The sequence below is a fragment of the Ptychodera flava genome, chromosome 8 (genome assembly GCF_041260155.1).
Source record: "Ptychodera flava strain L36383 chromosome 8, AS_Pfla_20210202, whole genome shotgun sequence".
Taxonomy (NCBI): Eukaryota; Metazoa; Hemichordata; class Enteropneusta; family Ptychoderidae; genus Ptychodera; species Ptychodera flava.
The window spans coordinates 7719936-7741154 of record NC_091935.1 but is presented as its reverse complement, the minus strand read 5'-3'; the positions used below and the strand labels follow the sequence as shown (position 1 = coordinate 7741154).

Sequence of the window (21219 nt, the reverse complement as noted above, 5' to 3'; positions counted from 1 at the left end):
TTTCGGGGAGCATCCAGTTGCCCAGACAAGAGACCTTGCAGACCTTGGCACGCGAAGATGATACCGGCAGTGCACAGACTATCCAGAAGTTCTTCCGAGATAACGTTCCATACTTGCGCTATAAATCGGAGGAAAAATCGTTGATATTTTTTGAAAACGGTCAATTCTCTGAAAATTTGATGTACAAGTCTCGAATAAATGTGTAATAAGGTTATCACTAAAACACCACAGAGAATGCACTCGGACATTGACGCCGCCAATGTCCTCGTGCACCCTTTAGAGGTATTTTCGTAATATTTAACCTCATAGTATTTCACGCTTATCAGGATACGCTTACTCTGACTGGCACAGAAAGAGAACAACTGATCAAATACTATAATATATCACTTAACATAAAGTTTAAATCACTTCTGCTTCCCTGACAGGTCAAACTGAGGTCGTCTGATATCAACTGATCAAAGCCTTCTCACAAGTCCAGAGACGGGTCTTTCTGGACGCCTTTTTGTTATGGTAAGTACAGTGGTTTTAATATGGCCAATAATTTTTAACAAATTCAGGACCGTGTTCTTCGTAATGGAAAGTAAGCAAGTATTTTAAAAAAACTGCCACTAGCTTTCTTACAAATACATAAACGGAACTCGGTCTTTCAGGACGCTTATTTGTACTGGCAGGTACGTGCAGTATTTTTAATATGCAACTATTATAGGGCCTTATGTTTACCGACGTACAACGTCCCTACGTAGTGAGACAAACACACGTCTTTGTCGGACTAATAGTCTAACATAGACTTATGTTCGTAATCCTGATTCCGGCCTGAGATTGATGTGTCATAATTCGAGAGCAATGTCTGCCAACAAACAGACTTTCTGTACAAACAACCGAGATGCATTTTTTGCTCACGTGTTGACACACGTGAGCATATGTCGCAGCGATGTCTGTCTCTCTGTGTGTCTGTCCGTCTGTGTGTCTGTGTGTCTGTCTGTCTGTCTGTGTACTCAATATCTCAAAAACGGTTCATCAGATCAGAATCAAATCTGGTACATACATTTAGTTTGAAAATGGCAAGAACTGATTAGTTTTTGGTGGGTGTTGCTTGCTTACTTTTTGCTCATTTGCATAATTAATGATTTTAGAAAAAACGGATAATATTGACAAAGACTGCACACAATTTGATGAGATTTGCTACAAATGTTGATCACACCAAGATATATCAGCTGTGAAAGATATTAAGGTAGAACGTGCCTCGGGGACATAAATTCGTGCCTTCAAATTTTATCAATTTTCTTCTGACCTACCATTTGTGGGGGCTCATTTTGAAGCTCTTGATTAAAGAAAAGTTTTCACCGTCTTAGTTTTTCGAAAATCGAAAATTTTATTTTTTCCCATAGAGTTAACACAGGGACGGCGGCCGTTTTTGAATTTCAAATATCGAGAAATCGCAAGATATTTGTCTCTCTAGTACCAAACTTTGCACGGTGACCCCTGATTTTTATTCTTGCTTTGGTAAGAGAATGGTTGAAAGTTCCATTGAGGAAAATTTGAGTAAGTCTTTCACTTTCGAGGTGCATACTACCTTAAGTGGTGACACAAAAGATAATGGATAATTTGCATATTGAACTTTCCTAATAAGGGATATATCTGATTTGACTTGATCCAAATTGACAAAACTTGGTATATGTATTGAAGATACTATGAGTTAACATTATTGAAAGTCATTAAGCATTTTTACTTCATCAAACTCTTAATTTGCATATTTAAGGAACTTTTGAAATTAGGGATATTTATTTGAATTGACTTGACCAAAATTGATGAAACTTGCCATGTACATTAAAGATACTATGATATGACATTTTTGAAAGTCATTAAGCAATTTTACTTCAGCCAAATACTTATTTGCATATTTAATGAACTTTCCTTATTAGATATATATATCTGAATTGACTTGACCAAAGTTGATGAAACTTGCTATGTACATTGAAGATACTATGATGTAACATTATTGAAAATCATTAAGCAGTTTTACGTCAGCCAATTTCTTATTTACATATTTAATGAACTTCACTAATTAGGGATATATATCTGAATTGACTCGACCGAAATTGGGTCTTGCCATAAATTATGACAGCGAAAACCATTTATGTACAACTGTTTCATTTTATAATATACTTTCACCCCTAAGTGCTGCTGTAAAATATGACCCATTTTTTGGATTCAAAAATTATAGTGACACCCTCAGATTTTTCCCCTTGGCTGTAAAAGCTGAACGGTCCCTTATACGAGAGATACCTTGTGGCATTCTTCTTTGTCTATTAGTCTTCCGATTGGTTTGTCTGACATTCAACCAGTAACTTAACTTGGTCGATCAGGAGGTCTACCTGCCTGCTTGCCTTCCTGCCTTTTCCGATTGGTTTGTCTGACATTCAATCAGTAACTTAACTTGGTCGATCAGGAGGTCTCCCCTCCTGCCTGCCTTCCTGCCTCTCAGTGTCTTTCTGTCTGTCTGTCTGCCTTCCTGCCTGCCTGCCTGTATGTATCTATGTATCCATGTGTGCGATACCAGTATTAATATAGGATTGTATAATCCATAGGAACTCTCTGTGTCATATGAGCTCAATATGTTAGCATCATTCCCTTTTCATAGGAAAGGTCGGTCTTTGAAAGCATGAAAAATTGCTTGTACTATTGATTTTGTCTGTGATCTTTTCGTTATTGTTGTTTTGTTTGTTTGTTTCTTGAGCCTGCTGATTTACTTGACCTGAATCATAACGAATGCTGGAATTGATTTGATGTCATATTTCCTTGCCAATCAAGGAATTTTAGGTCATCCTATCTTAGAAATGTCCGGATTAATGCTACAGAACTTACCAGTGTAAAATTGGAACGGAATCGGGTGCTTCCAAATATTACAATACTCATTAGAGCAAATTGAGAACAAATGCTTTCTGGTACAAATACACGTTGCGGCGGAGAAGAAACTAACGATGCCTGTGTAAACATGTAGCAATACATAAGTCTACTTGATTTTGGTAAACATGTTTTGGTAACGATAAGCCGTGTTAAGCATCACAAAATTAAGACGACGTTATAAGTCGATAACACAGTTCACCATGCATATGAAAAGAAATAAATAAATGTATTTGTATCGTTACTGTAGATGAAACAAGCTAACAATTTATTCGATATTCACATAATCCATAGACTTGTATTTCATTGCCTAAAATGAGAACTTCACATGTTAATACCCTATTTAAAAAATGATTCACCAGAGAAATTCATAACGTGTCTTGTTCATGTGTTCACTTAAAACTTGTTGCTAAACAAGTATATTTTTCATGCAATAGTGCTTTGTTCCATTTTTGCCTGGCTCTACTTTTAAGGATCGACGACAAAGGGCCAATAGATCCACAAAAGAGTGGGTACGGCAATGAATCAGTGACCCTTGTTATTATACAAGTCTCACATTGTTTCCTTGGTCGTGGCATTTTCAAAACCAAACGTAAAACACAAGTGAAATTACTCTTATGCGAACCAATAAATCAGTTGCCTCATTCATGATTACGCATTTGACGCACTATAAGTATTTAAAACGCAAGCAGTCATAACATTTGATGATAGTTTCCTCCAGTTTTGTTTTCCATGTCAACTAAAGTTTCCTGCTGTAATCCCAATAGCATATTGAGAACTCAGCAACTACACGCATATTTTATTGTTGATAAATGAATTCTAGTTCAGACTACAATTTAAATGTAAATAATAACAAAGCATTTTAAACCTATGGACGCTGTGTTGACAATGTAGAGTGAGTGATGCAATGGCCTGGTTAGGCGTAGAACAGGAACTTGCATTTGAGATACAAAGCAAAAGAGAAACAATCAGAAGTTACATTTACATGTCCTTTAAAACAAATACAGCGTTTTATTTTCAATGATTTTTTCAGGTCGGTTCTCTTTGTTGTTTGCAGGGGAAGTATACTTATATTCAATCGTATTTACAATTTACATTAATACTTGCTCCTCGATTGTTTGCCTTTTTCATCTTCCTTTCAATATATGTCAGAGATTCTGTCATTTTGTATGTAACATTAGTTAATAGCCGCATTGCCTATCAGGTGTAAGAAGGTCTTCTTTTATTTGATCGCTGTTTGGGAAAAAAATGACTTAAGGTAATATGCACCTCGAAACTGAAAGACTTAAACTTTTGCTCAAACTTTCCTCAAGGAATCTTTCAATCATTCTCTTTCAAAATCAAGAATAAAAATAGGGGGTCACCGTGCAAATTTTGGTACTAGAGAAACAAATTACCCAAGATTTACCGATATTCGAAATTCAAAATGGCCGCCATCCCTGTGTTAACTCTATGGAGAAAAATAAAAATTTTCAAAATTCGAAAAACTAATCCGGTAAAAAGTTTTCTTTCACCAAAAGCTTTAAAATGAACCTCCACAAGTGGTATATCAGAAGAGAATTGTAAAAGTTTGAGAGTCCGAATGTCCGTCCCCGAGGTGCGTTCTACCTTAAATACATTTTCAATTTTTAATCGAATAAAAAAGTGGACATACGTTCCTTGGTTGCGAAACTTTAGCACTATGGAGTTAAATTATGTAAGATTCGAAAGTACTATACTAACTTGGTGAATTGTTTCCTTGTTTGCCATCTTCAGATCAAGCAATTTGGTACATCTGCGTACAGGGCAAAGCATGGCAAGCCCATTTCAGAGATGGTTGTCGGGATTTTCGACGTTCCGCAGCTACAATCTCGGCGTTATTAGCAACGATGAAGAAATTAAGGAAGTCTATTCGGAAGCCAGAGGACACGGAAAGCTTCCATTTAACAGAAGCAAAGTTATTTTTTTAGGTGACGCTCGTGTCGGAAAGACAAGCCTTCGGCGTGCATTGACGGGAGAAAAGTTTCGAGAAAATGAAGCAAGCACTGAAGGAATCGAAACAAGAATGTATGAATCCACGGAAGTAGATAGTGCATGGCATATGAGTGCAGACAACAGCAACAATGATTTTGAATCTGCGTCAGCCTGGTATACTGCCCTAAAAAGCAAGAGTGATAAAAGGAAAAGAGGGAAAAGGCCGGTCTGTAACGAGTACAGCCGTCCTTCGCTAAAGGTGACAGCAGCAAAATACTTTAAAGATGCCTTTTACATATTCAGAGTTTATGTAAGTGTTCAGCTTTTATGCATCATAACACTATGTGATATCTTTAGCTATGGATTTGCTCCATTTGAGTGGTTCCTGTTCCTAGGAATGACCATTGCTGGGCTTGATTTTCTTACTGAAGCCTATCGCTATGGTACAGGGGTTGCTTTAGTGATATTCATAGAACATTACATCCGATGTTATCTCACTTTGGATGCAGTCATCCTGTTTTGCAAATCACTTTTTCCAAATGTTACTGTCCTAAATTATTTCACGTTTATGATACTCTTTCTCAGTATAGGCTTTGTCTTAGGAGTTATTTTTGGTTGTGGTTTTCGAACTGGCCTGGCCTTTGGCCTTTGCCTGCTCCATCCGCCCGAATGGGCGATACAGAAAGACCAAATGCTGGTGTTCGATTTCACAAAAGGCGTCTCAACATTTCTCGAATTGGCACCAATTTCCCTCGGCCATATGATAGGACTGATTCTAGTACGCTCCTGGACTCTCATAATTGGACGATTACCATCTAAACTTACTACTGATTTAACATTTTTGATGTTGAGTGTGTTTTCAATGAGTGTTCTTCTTTCAATAGCAATTCCTGAATCTAATGTTACTCTTTCTTTACTGGGAAGTATACTCTTATTCTTTGGCAAAACGACGGGTGAGTTCATCGGAAGAGAAATTGATGCAAAATTAAATTTTAATTATTTTACTTATAAAGGCTTCGGCACACTGATAGGTTTGGTAGTGGGACTTTTCATGGGCTGGACATTCAACCCCACAAGCATTGTCTCTCCAACTTATCTGGTTTTCCTTATGTCAGTGTTAACTCATCCCATAATTGAAATATGTGGGTTTTTCAAAGTGAAGTCTCAAACATTTCCAGTTGTTGAGGTCAGGGATGCTTTTAGGGAACAGACAAGAGGTTTAAAGCATCGCCCGACAAGGTTAAGTCTTTGGGATTTCGCAGGTGATGAACTGTATTACTGTACTCACCATGTCTTTCTCGCCAGCCATGCTATCTATCTTCTCGTGTTTAATCTTAAGGAGGCTGCTAAAGATAAATACAAACAACTCAACCGGATTCTTTTTTGGTTGAACTCGATTTCAATCCATGCAAAAGATAAAGATTCTGTCATCTTCCTTGTTGGAACGCACAGAGACAGTGTTGGACTGTCAGATCAAGAGGACATAGATCAGTACCTATTTGAAAATCTCTACAGTAATTTCTGCGACCGTTTAACAGTGAACTCCAAAAGGCTTCTGCTGTTCATGGTGGAAAATTCTGTAGCTGATGATGTTGAGATGTCTAGAATTAAATATTTAATCAGCTCCATAGTTAATAAAGCAGAGTATATGACAAGGGAACATCCCATCAAGTATTTAAATTTCTATAAGCTGATACTGAGTAAGAGGAACAAAGACAATAAACGACATTTTTGTCAAAGCATCTCGTCTTATTCTGATGTGGGACAATATGCATCGATGGCATGCGGAATTAGTAATGATGATAGCTTTCGAGATCTCCTCAGTTTCTTCCACCGTGCTGGGGAAATAATATACCAAGAAGATGACCCAATACTCGAACAATACGTTGTTTTTGATCCGCAGCTCCTCGTAGACGTTATGACAGTACTTGTGAATATTCCACCTCGTTATAAAAGATCGCAGAAGGTTGCACCACACTGGCTTAAGTTGGAACGACACGGAATTCTCAACAGTTCTCTTATCGAGCACATAGTGAAATCGTTTAATGTGCCAACGAATGTCATCATTTCACTGTTAACTGCCTACGACCTAATATGCCCCATACTTCAGAAGCCAACAAGAACCACGGATGATCTGTTCAGCGTACCTTGTCTAATGCCACGCTATTCAAGTATGATAAAGGAAGCTTCAGGTACTGCGATGGAAGATTGGTGGATATCTAGTGAAGATGAAGAGATGTATTACTTTGACTTCGGCTATTTGCGACCCGACGCTGTCTTTTCTCGACTTCTGGCACGGTGTTTGAATGAAGATCAACTGAGAGATCACCCAAGAATGAGACAGGTTTTCTTCGACGTTGGCAAATTTACTGTAGACTCTGAGATACTCGTCAAACTCGAACTTCTGCATTACATACCTGAACAGAATCTAATAAAAGTCACAGTTCAGAAACCAAGAGACACTGATTCAAGAAAATGCGTAGCCTGGCTGATAGATCACCTAGAAGTGATTCGACGGCGAGATTTTAAATATCTGGAGTACTCATTTGGCATTTTGTGTCCAATTCAACATCACAGAACTGCAGAATTCCAAGGGAAGCTACATGTTGTGAAATTGGCAAATCAACGAGATTGTAATTTGCGCGTAGCTGGTCCTTTTAACTTTCTCTGTGAAGGCCAAAATCACGTGGTGGACGTTTTCAAGAGCAGAAATACTGTAAGTGATACATTGTATATTGAGACAATTCACTTAAACAGGTACCATATCCCACGTTGGACATTTATGTTTGGTATTTTCTCTTATATTCTATCGTGTACCAAGTACTAGTAAAATGCAGGTATTGAAATGTTTTCAGCTTTAATGTGTCCTAAAGGCAGCCTATTAGATAGATATGAAACCCTGGTGGGTTTATTGGTCTATTAAAACACCCTCCATTTATGTTTATCACTTGAACGACTGTTGTCGATGTCGCATGGCTCAATAGCTTATCAAGTGCGATAGCGATAATCTTTCGCCCACTTTGGTATACCAAATGTGAGCTAAAAATTACGTTAAAAGTCAACAGAAAACCGTAATTCGCATTAGAGTGAATGTTTATAAATGCACTTATCATCATCATCATCATCATCATGATAAATTGTATTACTTATTTAGCAGACTTCTAATCAATATCAAGTAGTAATATTTGTTATCAGGGTAACTTTACTTTACAGCAATCAACTCTAAACAAATCCCCAGATAGAACGGTTGTGATGGAACGACCTCACTCAGATGCATTACCTATAGCAAGATGTACATCAACAGAAACTTTGCAAAATGAAATAGCATAATTCGCATTATTTTTTGTGAAGAACATGTCAAATACTATCTCCAAATTAGCATTTTCATTGAGAAGTTGTGAGTTATGATAATATTTCTATGTTTCCAGTCGAGAGCCGGGATACATGACACGTTTGTTGCAGTGATGCATCCAGATGGAAAAGTCATTGATCTGCCACCAACGCTTCATAAGAAACTATGTAACAATTTGAATGTTGAGAGTGTTGTCGCTGGTGATTGGAGAGATTTAGCAGGTAAGCCCTTTGCAAATCTGTTAAAATGTCATCATAAGAATGCCACTACATCTGTTGGTGATTATCAAAATTAAATGGAGCTTTAAATAGCAATGCCCTTCATAGGCGGGTATACACAAGATTTCGGTATGGTTCGCTCCATATATAACTCGCCCGGTCGCTTGTTCTCCATGTTGTGCAATATACCCAATATGCGACCTTCCTGCTGCTAGTTAATTCTTAATTAATCATGTTTTGGCGATAAAAATACTAGCCTCTTGTGGATACTTGACAAAGGCTTTCAATTATATTAAAGTGTAGATTTTTTTAATGTTGTCGCAGATTCAATTTGCCCAAATTTCTGAAAATATTAAGGGCAACAAGACCTCTTTGACTAATGTGAAAATGACAGTATGTTTTTAAGACGGGCTTGATGTCATATAATGTGATCTTGGATGACACCTCTCTCTTTTTCATTCTCTTGTGTAATTCAGCTGAAATTGGCTGTTCGATGGAAGCTGTCAGAGTGTTCTCCAATTGCAAAAATCCTTGTGGTGAAGTGCTGCACTACTGGTCGACAAAATGCCCTGTGACCATCAAAGAGCTGATTGATGTCCTTCAACGCCCGTCCCTGTCTAGAAAAGACCTCGTTTTGCTCATAGAGCAGCACATCGTTTACTCGTAAGAGAGGCACTTTGGTAAATAACAAAGTCAGTGCATCTTAAGGATACGAGAGGAAGTTGATGACAACAGCTTTATATGTAAAAAACCATGAACGAGAAGAATAACCTGGCTTAAAACGTAGACGGGAGCACAAGCCAGACTGGATGCCTTCTTAATCAGATATAAGTGGACCAGTATAGGGCTCACTGAATTCGTTTAACAACTTCAGTAATGTAGAACAATTTCTAATGTAGATATTAGTTCCGGAAGTAATTTTTTTCCCATAAGAAAACACCTGTACTTACATAGAATATGCATGCAGACGGAATGTTTGTATTGATTGTGCAACTCTGCATATTCCATTACAACAATATACCTTTGTTCTCTACATATTGTACAAAGAAACCTGTTATGATGAGATATTTGGTAATTAGAATCGAACAATCCTCAACATGTATCAGAAAAATCACATTTCGTAGGTTACTTCTCATAAAGATTACCAGGTTCATATTCCAATATTAAATGTGATATGGATATTTCATTCCTCATCTGAAGTCAATATTTGGTTGACAATATCACTTACACAACATAGTTTTCAAAACCTATAAAGTTAGGGAAGTAAGAAATAATAGGTTGCTTGGGAACTCACTTCCCTTTAAAACATGTCAAACTCCACACCTAAAAGAGCTGACAGGAGTTACGTGCACTATGGCAGGCGTTGAAGTAGAAAAGCTCAGTAAAAGCCACAGCTTAGTCTCATGTGATACGTCCTTACTTGCATGAAAGGTCTGATATTTTGATACTTCCTACATGCTACGTGCACTTAATATAACTTCTGCTTCCCTGAAAGGTCAATTTTGATACGTTAATTGTTATATTTTGATACTTGCCTACATGCTACGTGCAGTTAATATAACTTCTGCTTTCTTGAAAGGTCAGATAAGGTATTTTGATATTGAGTGTTAAACCCCTGCTAACAAAGTGAAACATGAGTCTTTAAGGTACTGTACCGGTATTTCTAAAACTACTCTTCATCAGGGCTTGTGTACGGAATCTTCAAAACTCTTACAATCTGATTCACTTCTGCTTGCCTTTCTTATTTGGAATTTAGCCGAATATATCACCCTTTGGATAGAACAAGTTAGCAAAGGAGTTAGCCTAGATCCATCTATTTATAGTAAGCGAAGGGTAGGGCTAATATAGTAGTTTTCATGCAAATGTATTGAACCGTAATCAGCTGGTATAGGAGCTCTTCTCCAAGGGTAATAGATTGAAAGGAGGTTGGAACGGAACACTTGACTTTAGAATCACGACAAAGTTTGACAACTGTGGAGAATGTTCAACTTAATAAGTCGAGCTAAATCTAGTCCCAACATGTCAAAGTACCGGGATTTAACTTGTAATCACAGCCTGTACATGCGTAATATTTAATGAAATTAAGCGCTCTTGGTTTTTTAGCCTGCTTGGCCCGGCAGTTTCAAGGAGAAGTCAGTCGAAATTTGAAAACCGGAAGGAAGTTTATGTTTTTTACGTAACAAAGAGGGGGTAAAATCATCTATTGTTGTTTCAGTTTACGAAAATAATGTTCAATTTTGGATACTAAAATGATATACTGTAGGTTTTTATTCTCTTGAATAATCAGCATAATAGGATTATAAGTATTGTCTGGCTTAAGAACACAAGTGTATAAAACTTGTCTTGCCGTAATGTGTGCCACGGCAGACTTTAACTTAAGTAAATTCAGCCACTGGTGGACGCCAGGTATTATGAAAAGACACGGCATATGCTTTTAAGTAGCTTTGTTGTTAACATCAAACCGTTATTCCAGTAGCAGAGGAATAAAGTTTACCCTAAAATGATAAGCATATAAATATAAACATATAAACTAATAAACGGAGAAATTTAAATGAAGCGTGTTTTTTTTTTTGGTCAATTTGTAAATATATTGGAACGTGACGAATAAGTAATGTGTAATACGTATATATTTGTATTGCAAATCTTCCGACATTTTAAAGATAAATAATACGGTAAAGTATATTTCAAGTGGCATCACTGTGCAGTGGCCGGATCACCTCTTCATCACTAGAAAGCTATACTGGTGAATTACTATGTAACTGTGTATTTTGATAACGCATGTACATTTTCCTAATTATGCAGGGGCGGCAGATGCGCGCCCAGGCCATAAACTGATGTTAGGGCAAAATGTAAGGTGTAGCTCTCGGGGTGTAGCTTTCTCAGATGAAAGTGTATTTCATGTGAAAATACAACCTTTATGAAAACAAAAACATGTGGTTTACCAAACTGGGAAACAAAGAGAAATATATTAAATCGCTTGAAAACTGTAAAATTGATGGCATTGGCATATTTGAGAAAGAAAGACACTCTGGAGAAGATGATGATGGTGATACAGTAATTCAAATTAGCAGAAGTACAAATGTTGGGAAATTATTGAACCTTCCGAAACACATAACTACACTGACCCAGCGATGTCGTTTTGTGATGTACTCCTGGTTGAAACACATTTGTACATGATCATGAAACACAAGTTGCAGTGGAGTACATGTCTCTATTTCTTGTTACGTAAACTTGAAATTCTAAAGGTAGGTGACAAGTCATGGTAAGTCCTTCCATATGTCTGTCTGCCTGCCTGGTATTAAATTCGACGATCATCAGGACTTTCTATATGTATGTGTGTAATATATACATGTATGTAGATAGCTAAATATGTATGTAGGTATGTGTGTGACCGTGCGCGCGCGAGTGTGTGTGTATGTGGATGTATGCATGGATGCATGCATGGATGCATGGTTAGTTGGGTAGTTGGTTGGTTGGATGGATGGATGGCTAAATTAAGGTAGGTCGGTAGGTAGGTAGGTAGGTAGGTAAATAGATAGATAGATATCATTATAGAATGGCAAGATTATTCCTTTCCTTACGAAAGAACCTTTGACACAATGTTTGCTCAGCAATTTTCCTTGCGCTTTGGTTGACAAAAAGATCATTGCGTCTCTCCATTGCTCGGCAAGCAACACGATATCTTACTTCATACAGCCTGAAAGTCATTTATAAAGGAGTGTTTTGCTGCTCTACGCTTGAACGAATCGTCATGTTCCTGTCTTAATCAGCCTCCCATCACGATAGCTCTAATAAAGCAGCTTGAAATTCATACATTCGAAGGATGTGGTGTATCTCAAAAGTAGACCGGAACACTTCTTTGTCCTCATCACCTTTCTTGTTCACTAACAGTCACCTACAACATGTGCCATTATAAAGAAATGACAATAGTTTTTGCTTTAGCGTAGTCATCCACCTTGAATTGTAAGATATTTTTTTTAAATTGTAAGATCAACGTGAAATGAAAAGGTAGGGCGCCCTCGTACGACGGAACTTTAAGTATGCATTTTTCTTTACTTACGAAATTATTCGAAAGGCTTTGGAGAACACGTTTTGTTGCAAAATCTTCAGCAACGGCATTAGCATCCATATGGAGGGCAAAAGTTGATAGAAACTAGATGCATGGAATATTGTGAGCTTCCCTTGAATGCTTACTTGAACACGGTTGAGCCCAATTCCCTTTGCTTGAAAAGGCATCCCTTCCCTTGAGCTTACTTCATGAAATTAAAAAGCATATGGAAATGAAGCCCTCTACTATTCTGTCTTAGAGAGAGAGAGAGAGAGAGAGAGAGAGAGAGAGAGAGAGAGAGAGAGAGAGAGAGAGAGAGAGAGAGAAAGAGAGACAGACAGATAGACACACAGACAGACAGACGGAGAGTGACATATAGACAGAGACGAGAGACAGAGATAGCAGGGATACGAACCTAACATAGTCCAATAGATCGAACGTGAACACAGGAGAAAATTCCATTAATGAGTCTTTAATCACAGCTTTTAACCAAATCTAGTAACCCGCTTGATGGCAATTACAACGTTATAAATATATAAACTTGAATTTATATTATGATTAACATGTCACAAAAGAGAATTGACTGCATGGGAAACTTATCAAAAATCGTACATGTAGCCGCGGATTAGCTGTTTGTAACCTCTGGCTGTCAAAATAAAAATACCAACTACGAAAACGACGGCAAGGGCCTTCCATCTTGTATTCAATAAGTTAAGGGTAGAGTCCCTATTTTCAGTTACGAGGAGCAGAAATATCGAATCTAGCGCTAATGAGCACGAGAAGGTCAACATTTTCATTCATTCGATTTTTTTCAAATCACGAGAGCCCCTCAAATTTATTAATTGTGTCAGCACCCTTGTTTCATTTAGTAGCTTGTGCTGTGAATTACAGGGTTTCTATAATTTCAGGACCATGCTCTATGTTGTATGAAATGTGTTAGTGAGTCAATGAACCACAAGGCAGATACAAGATCAACAACACGGTCTGACCAACATATACCAACATATATAGGTACCAGAGGTATATGGCCGAAAAGTGAAGATATTATTCAAAGCTTCAGCCAATTATTGTTTTGTCTGTTCATTATGCAAAAGTTATCATCGTTGATACCTGTACTTTCGCTCATTTGGAATCAAGGCCACCGTCTTAGTATGGCACTTAAATATCTATGAGTGCTCTGATACTGGCAAGGCTAAGGAGAACAAAATGTTTGCAATAACAACGATCATATCACATTGGACCATTAATTTTATAATTTTTTAAATGACAACTATTCTATTCAAAGCCGTGAAAGACGTTATCACTAACACTGTGAATATTTTCATCTCGTAATTTAAAATTTTTTGAATGTTGATCTTCTTTTCAGAACTATCTGCATCAGGAATGGAGAACTAGATTTGTTTTTATGTTTCTAGTATTGAAAACTGAACGCAATGAGCTACACTGGCGCAAGTTGAAACACCCCGCCATAGGGTAAAAGCGTAAGATTTGTTTTTACTTTGGATAGTGACGCCTATAGCTAGGTACACAGGATGTCCAGCGTATATTCAAGATTGATCTCTTTCCTCTGGACGTAAGGAGCTCGGTATTCATCCAAATGTTTCTACTGCTGTGAAACGGTATGGTTCTTTATAAGAAGAACAAGGTCTCTTCTTGATATGGATGGCCGTTGAAGGACTTCTAACAATTCTTTGATGGTCACAGGGTATTTTGTGGACCAATAGTGCAACACTTCGTCGCAAGGATTTTTACTAATTGAGAACAGCCGAACATCTTCAATGGAACAGCCAATCTCACCTGAATCAGATAAGAACATGTAAAATACACAAAATAATTTAAATCATTCCAAACCATAGTGACGATTATGAATGTCGGGTAAGTGTTCGATTTATGTCTGGAATAGATGCAGATTGTTCATTGCGCATGAGCAGAGCGCAGGAATGAACCGTGATCGATATTTTCCTTGTTACACATTCACAAAAATTCCTTCTTTCTTTCGTGGTTTAGTATAATTGAAATCAACAATACGTTTTATCTTGTTGTCACAAATATATTGATGAAAGATGTAATTTGACGTGTTATATATTATGTACAAGAGATTACCTGCTAAAGCTCTCCAATCACCAGCGATCATACTTTCCACATTCAAATTGTTGCATATTTGCTTGTGTAGGGTTGGTGGCATTTCAGCGATCTTTCTGTCCGGGTGCAACATATCTACAGCCGTCTCACGGTTCCAGACGTCAGACTACAGAACAATAGAATAAGAAATATGAACCGTGAAAACAGAATCACTGAACTCATTGGCATATCATCTGCCATAACCCAAGCATTATTGCTATTGGAATCGTCTCGAGATTATATGTAATGCTGTCTTAGGCCGTAGACAGTACACATGAATTCTGGCAAATTGCATTACATGATAACCGTTTTCTATGATTTCCTTACAGAGTTGCCCTCACGCTGATAAGATATCGTGTGGTCAGTAATAAATATATTACTTACTCCATTATTGTTCCTGAAAACATCAACCGAGTGATTCTGTCCTTCACAGAGAAAGTTGAAGGGGCCTGCTTCCCGCAAATGACAACATTGGTTGGCCAATTTTACAACATGCAGCTTCCCTTGGAGGATGGGATTTCTGTGGTGACGTACAGGACACAAAAATCCAAAACTGTACTCAAGATACTTAAAATCTCGTCTTCTGATGACTTCCACGTGACCAAGTAAGCTGCTCACGCACATTCTTGAGTTTGTGCCTGTGGCTCTTTGAACGTTGACCTTTATAAGGTTCTGTTCTGGTAAGTGATGCAGAAGTTCTAGCTTGAAGAAAACATCGGATCCGAACGTGAATTTGCCCACGTCGAAGAAAAACTGTCGCGTACTTGAGTTGTCTCTTATTTGATCCGAGTTCAAACATCGTGCATGAAGCCTGCTAAAGAGAGCGTCGGGTCGTAAATAGCCGAAGTCAAAATAATAAACCTCTTCACCTTCACTGGACATCCACCAATCGTCCATCCTGATGCCCAAAGAGCCATTTAACATACTTGAAAAGGGCGGCAGTAGACATGGCACAATGTATAGTTCATCCGCAGTTCTTGTAGACCTCTGCAGTATGGGGCATATTACGTCATATGCAGTGAGCAGCGATATGATAACATGCATTGGCAAATTAAATTGTTTGGCTATGTGTTCGATAAGAGAACTGTGCAGAATACCATGTTTTTCCAACTTATGCCAGCACGATGCAACCTTATGTGATCTTTTGTGACGTGGTGGAATAGTAACTAGTGTTTTCATGATGTCAACAAGGATCTGAGGGTCAAAAACAACATACTGCTTGAGTACCGGATCGTCTGGTTGATATATTATCTCCCCAGCCCGGTGAAAAACACAAAGAAGATCTCGTAACTCTTCGTTATTACTTATTCCACATTCTCTTAATACATAACCTCTGACATCAGTATGGGACGAAATGCTTTTAGAGAGATGTCTATTGCCGTTCTCGTTCCTCTTAGTCAGTATAAGTTTGTAGAATTTCAAGTATCTGATAGGAAACTCCCTGGTCATATACTCGGCTTCCAGGATTTTGGAGCTGACCTCTTCTTTAATTCGAAATATCTCAGCATCATTCGCGGCGGAATTTTCAACCATGAACGCTAGACGTCTGTCAGAGTTCACTACCAAACGGTCACAAAAGTTATCATAGAGGTTTTCAAACAGATACTCATCTATGTCCTCTTGGTCTGACAGTCCAACACTGTCTCTGTGCGTTCCAACAAGGAAGATGACAGAATCTTTATCCTTTGCGTGGATTGAAATTGAATTTAACCAAAACAATATCCGATCGACTTGTTTATTCTTATTTTTGAAGGAGATAGACAGCATGGCTGGCGAGAAATACATGGTGAGTGGAGTGATACAATTCATCGCCCGCGAAATCCCAAAGGCTTAGTTTCGTCGGAAGATTGTTTAAACCTCCTTTCTGTGCCCTGAAAGCATCCCTGACATAAATAACTGGAAATGTTTGAGATCTTACTTTCCAAAACCCATATATTTCAGCCAAAGGGTGAGTTAAAATTGACATAAGGAAAACAGGAAAGGTGCGACAGAAGATACTAGAGAGACGAAATGTCCATCCCATTAAGTGTCCTAAAGTTACACCTATCAATGTGCCAAATCCTTTATAAGTAAGATATTCGATATTCACTCTGGCATCGATTTCTCTACCAGCGAATTCACCTATTGTTTTTCCAAAGAATAAAAGCAAGCTACCTAGAAACGAAAGGATATTGTTTGGTTCAGGAAATGCCATTGATAGAATGATGCACGTTGCAAACAAAGTTGACATTACGAACGTCAAATCAGTGATAATTCGAAACGGTAAACGTCCCAGCATAAAAATCCAGAAGCGTACAAGAATCAGTCCTACAGCGTGGCTTACGCAAATTAACGCTGTTCCTAGGTAGGTTGAGAATATTTCTGTAAAGTCTGACCAAATTGCATGATCTATCGATGTTGAAGATGCGGGTGGATGGAGTAAGCATAGGCCAAATGCCAGACCAGTGCGAAAGCCGCAACCGATAGCAACACCCAGCACAAACCCGACAGCGAGAAAGACCACAGAAAAAGATAAGTAGAGTAGCAGAGTGTTACTCGATACAAGCTTCTCGAAAAACGTAGAGACTGCATCAAGGGTAAGATGACATCGGATGTAATTTTCAATGAGAAACAGGAGAGCAACATTCGAGCCTAGGCGATAGGCTTCAGTGAGAAAATCAAGGCCAGCAATGGACAGTCCTAGAAACAGGAACCATTCGAATGGAGCAAAGCCATAACGAAAGATATCACATAGTGGTATGATGCAAAAAAGCTGAGTGAACAAATAAAGCCGGAATATGTAAATAGCATCTTTAAAACATTTTGCTGCTGTCTTTCTTAGAGAAGGACGATTGAAGTCCCTATCAATCTGTTTATTTCCTCTGTTACTTTCACCTTTCAGACTACTATTAAGGGCTGTATACCAGGCAGACGCAAATTCGAAATCAGTATGGCTGACCTTTTGACTCATATGCCATGCATTATCTACTTCCCTGGATTCGTACATTCTCGTTTCAATTCCTTCAGTGCTCGCTTCGTTTTTTTGAAACCTTTCTCCTGTCAATGCACGTCGGAGACTTGTCTTTCCGACGCGAGCGTCACCCAAAAACATGACTTTGCTTCTGTTGAATGGAAGTTTTCCTTGTCTCCCAGCTTCTACGTACGTTTCCTTGATATCTTCATCGTTGCAAAGGACCCCCAGATTGTAGCTGCGAAACGTTGAAAACCCAGACAGCCATCGCTGAAATTGACTTGCCATTGTAGGTCAGATTGATTCAAGTGCAAAATGGCTTTTATCTGGAGAATGCAAATAAACAAACAAACAAACAAACAAACAAACAAACAATTATAGTATCAAATTATGAATAGTATAGCAGCAATTGTTACGTCACACGATAAAGGTCTTTGTGTTGTCTCTCACGTTGAAAGCAAATGTGAGTCGTTGCAGTTTTATAACACCATGTACGCTAGATGCACTTAATATATACACGCATACCTGTCAGACAGACAGGCAGGCAGACGGACAGACGGACAGACAGATAATGAATGTTCAAGTTATAATATTTGTTCCCATTGTCATAGACTTATAGTAAAACGGAGGCTGAAATGACTGATGATGATGGTGCTGGTGTTTCTTATTCTTTTTAAAGGGTCCTCGATCATATAAGCTGACGCACTAGAAACGTACATCCTTAATTTACTGTCCAACCCGCCCCCTCGAAACCAAACTCCTTAATGTGAAATTGCAGAAAACCTGTGCTGTTTACTCTTTATATAGAATATTAACCTGTCTTCATAGCACACTATGTGCAGAATCTTCACACGATACAAAATATTTTAAATAATCTTTCCGTTTTTACTTTTCAACGTTACAAATACATTTAAGGTTTCTAGATGAATGCGGAGAAAGTACTGCACATAGTCACACTTTAAACTGCACACAGATACATGTTCCGTGTCTGTCCTTTCTTTTCTGTCGAGTTTCTCTCTTCCGTTCTGTTTACATGTACAGCACTTAAAATATCGTATTTTAGGCCTGATTCTTTTTTATGTTTTGTTACAGCAGAATAATATTGCGATTTCGACGCAAGAAAAACGAACCGGGGCTAGTAGCTGTAATATTTATTATTTGTATGTGAAGGTCTCGTTCTACTCTACAAACACGTTGAAACAATAACTATTCGCCTTTCAACACATCGTGTATACAATCAGGTAAAGTAAACTTCTGGGGAAACTAGAATCGACTTGTTAACAATAGAATGCAGTCTGTACACAGACTGAGCTAACAAGCCGCACACTTTGCCTCTCGACATGCTTCGAGGAGTAAAGCAAGAAAATATAGCTGAAGTAAAAAAACAAACACATTGGAAATAACCATCGAAGGTTACAGCTACTGGCTCTTTATGAGAAATGGACTTGAGTTCAAAATGCACTGAAAATGTTGAGCAGCCTGCTCTTCACTCCAGTATTTTGACGCAAAGACGATCAAAAGATTACCGGATTGTTAAAGTACACATCTGTACTAGGCAAGCCGAAAGCAAGATACAAGTGATCCCGGCCCTTCAACTTGGTAATGCATAGTTGGGCATCTGACTATGATGTAACATGCCAGTTTGTTTGTCGAGGGTGTTTTTCCATTTCGCGACTGGCTGTGTCGCAAAAATACCCAAATCATGTTTTTCAGCACCTTCATTAAGCAGGCAGTTTGCTCTGCTTTCCTTCCTTTTCACCAATTTACGTGTTCTGACCAAGTTGGAGTCGTTTCGAACTCTATCAATTACCTAACCTTTCTCAGAAATATTGCGCTGAGCTTCAGTACCATCTACAGGCAGCTAACCGATGACGTCAAAGCGATGACCTAATTCTGTACATATCTATGTGTGATTGGTAAGCTGGTTATACCAGTGTTGAATAACACTCTATTACTGTAAAGGCACTGCTCGCAATCCCTGCGATCGCCTTTGTTCTAGTCTGTAAGAAGATTATGGAGGTGTGATGGCCTTTTGTTTTCCACTGAAATTGTAATCTGGTGGGTAAATTTTCTGATGAGACAATCTGGTACCAACACAGGCCTTTAAATGTCGCAAATAACTTATAAGTGTGAAGGGCCCTACCTCTGCTTAAAATATATGACAATACTTTGGTGCAGGCACTGATTGATCGTCGATCTCTGTGTCTCTTACACAAATTTAAACCACTGACAACCTTACATAAGATTGATTTCGTATACGGTGACTTTGTTAAAAGCACGTATTTGTAAATAAAATAAGTTGAACTTTATTGACAGCTTTAAACAAGGTCTGTTGTCTCCGGTAGAAATTTTGTGTAGTTGCAAATTCACACATTTAATGACCCGGTTCATTGAGACATAAAAAACAAACAATGTTTAACACTCATCGCTGCAGTGAACGTACCTGTAATCCTTTTAAAAACATATTAAAAGGAATGAAACCTTTTAGACTACTGTACTGTTTCGGTTGACATTGAAAATTGAATTAATTTACATCAGACACTGACAGCAATCTTGTATAACTGTAAACGTCTTCAATTTTACTCTAATTTTCCAACTGCAGCCACACTTATTGCACAAACCTATTGAATGGGGTAGCTGGTACATCTTGTCTCCACGGGACTCGAAATAGGATACAGTTGCGTTAAAGTTAGGAAAGCGCTTCGAATTTAGAGCACAGAAGTTAGTAGGTAAATCGATGAAAAGGTTCGATTTCAGCTTGGATTAGCTACTGGGAGAAAATTTATCGAAGTTTGTTAAGATTACATATGAGTACTGAAGAGGCAGTGGTGATGATCACATGTTAGCAAAAGGCAGGCGCATTCCTTTCTAATACCATTTTTATGATTAACCTCTTCTTCAACCTCACGTCTAAGTTAACTTTAAGGATTTACACTTACCTGCTTTCCTAAGAGCTTCTTCACAAGGACATAACTGTGGTCATTTGCGTGCAGTATCCCAGATGATTAAAAATCTAACCTGTCATCCGTGAATTATAGATGCGTGAAGAGCATGCGTATTAATATTCTTGAAGTGGGTTTGTCCCATGGCACTCTGTAACCATGACCGAATGCAGAGATCGCAGTAATTGGAGTTGCAGCGCTTAGTACGCGACGTGCTCTTTGGCACTTAGTTCAAGTTGTTCAGTTAGGTCAAAGGTCCCTTTGCTGAGTGTTTGTTTTCTGTCTTTGTTCTATCCCCCACGCCCAGATGGCACTCCCGTGTCACATTTCTTACTCCACTGACCAATGGTATGAACACGTGCGTTTTCATAACGATCTGTACACGATGCGGATGCCGTACTTTCAGGTGCAGGTCACGGAGCTTTCAGTTATTTTAACAGTTGCCTTTTATTTCCCAGGATTTGTACAAAGCAATCACTGGTCTAACAATTTTCGTTGAAATACTATTAAAATTGATTATCATAAGTGTAGCAAACGTCAAGTGAAGTGTTTTCTTCTTACGTCACCATTTAGTCAACACCACGAATATGTTCCGTGTTGAAAAAAAACACAACACACATGAAGGTAGAATGCGCCTCAGGGACAGATAGTCGGACTGCTTTATAAATGTTTTCTTGGTCTAACACTTGTAGTGGTTTATTTTGAAGCTCTCAGAGTAAGTAAAGTTTCCA

The 21219-nt window shown here is 38.3% G+C and overlaps 2 protein-coding genes across 2 annotated transcripts; one reads left to right on the top strand and one right to left on the bottom strand.

The window, feature by feature from the left end:
- The first annotated feature begins 406 nt into the window (after nucleotides 1-406).
- On the top strand, nucleotides 407-9611 carry LOC139138362 (uncharacterized). The gene is made up of 4 exons (XM_070706699.1): nucleotides 407-510; nucleotides 4660-7573; nucleotides 8286-8430; nucleotides 8904-9611. Exons 2-4 carry the CDS (start codon nucleotides 4697-4699, stop codon nucleotides 9092-9094), a joined length of 3213 nt encoding a protein of 1070 aa, XP_070562800.1. The 5' UTR covers nucleotides 407-510; nucleotides 4660-4696; the 3' UTR covers nucleotides 9095-9611.
- A 3178-nt stretch (nucleotides 9612-12789) lies between these two features.
- On the bottom strand, nucleotides 12790-20710 carry LOC139138361 (uncharacterized). The gene is made up of 4 exons (XM_070706698.1): nucleotides 20486-20710; nucleotides 14981-17872; nucleotides 14579-14723; nucleotides 12790-14272 (listed from the first exon to the last, which is right to left on the bottom strand). Exons 2-4 carry the CDS (start codon nucleotides 16403-16405, stop codon nucleotides 14079-14081), a joined length of 1764 nt encoding a protein of 587 aa, XP_070562799.1. The 5' UTR covers nucleotides 16406-17872; nucleotides 20486-20710; the 3' UTR covers nucleotides 12790-14078.
- Between the last annotated feature and the right edge of the window lie 509 nt (nucleotides 20711-21219).

Excerpts from the sequence above, each read along its gene's own strand:
- LOC139138362 (XM_070706699.1), top strand. The coding sequence starts at position 4,697 with ATGGCAAGCCCATTTCAGAGATGGTTGTCGGGATTTTCGACGTTCCGC. Across the intron at positions 7,574-8,285 it reads TTTTCAAGAGCAGAAATACT|TCGAGAGCCGGGATACATGA; the intron begins GTAAGTGATACA and ends CTATGTTTCCAG. Across the intron at positions 8,431-8,903 it reads TGATTGGAGAGATTTAGCAG|CTGAAATTGGCTGTTCGATG; the intron begins GTAAGCCCTTTG and ends TGTGTAATTCAG.
- LOC139138361 (XM_070706698.1), bottom strand. The coding sequence starts at position 16,405 with ATGAATTGTATCACTCCACTCACCATGTATTTCTCGCCAGCCATGCTG. Across the intron at positions 14,724-14,980 it reads TTTTCAGGAACAATAATGGA|TCTGACGTCTGGAACCGTGA; the intron begins GTAAGTAATATA and ends ATTGTTCTGTAG. Across the intron at positions 14,273-14,578 it reads TGATTGGAGAGCTTTAGCAG|GTGAGATTGGCTGTTCCATT; the intron begins GTAATCTCTTGT and ends TATCTGATTCAG.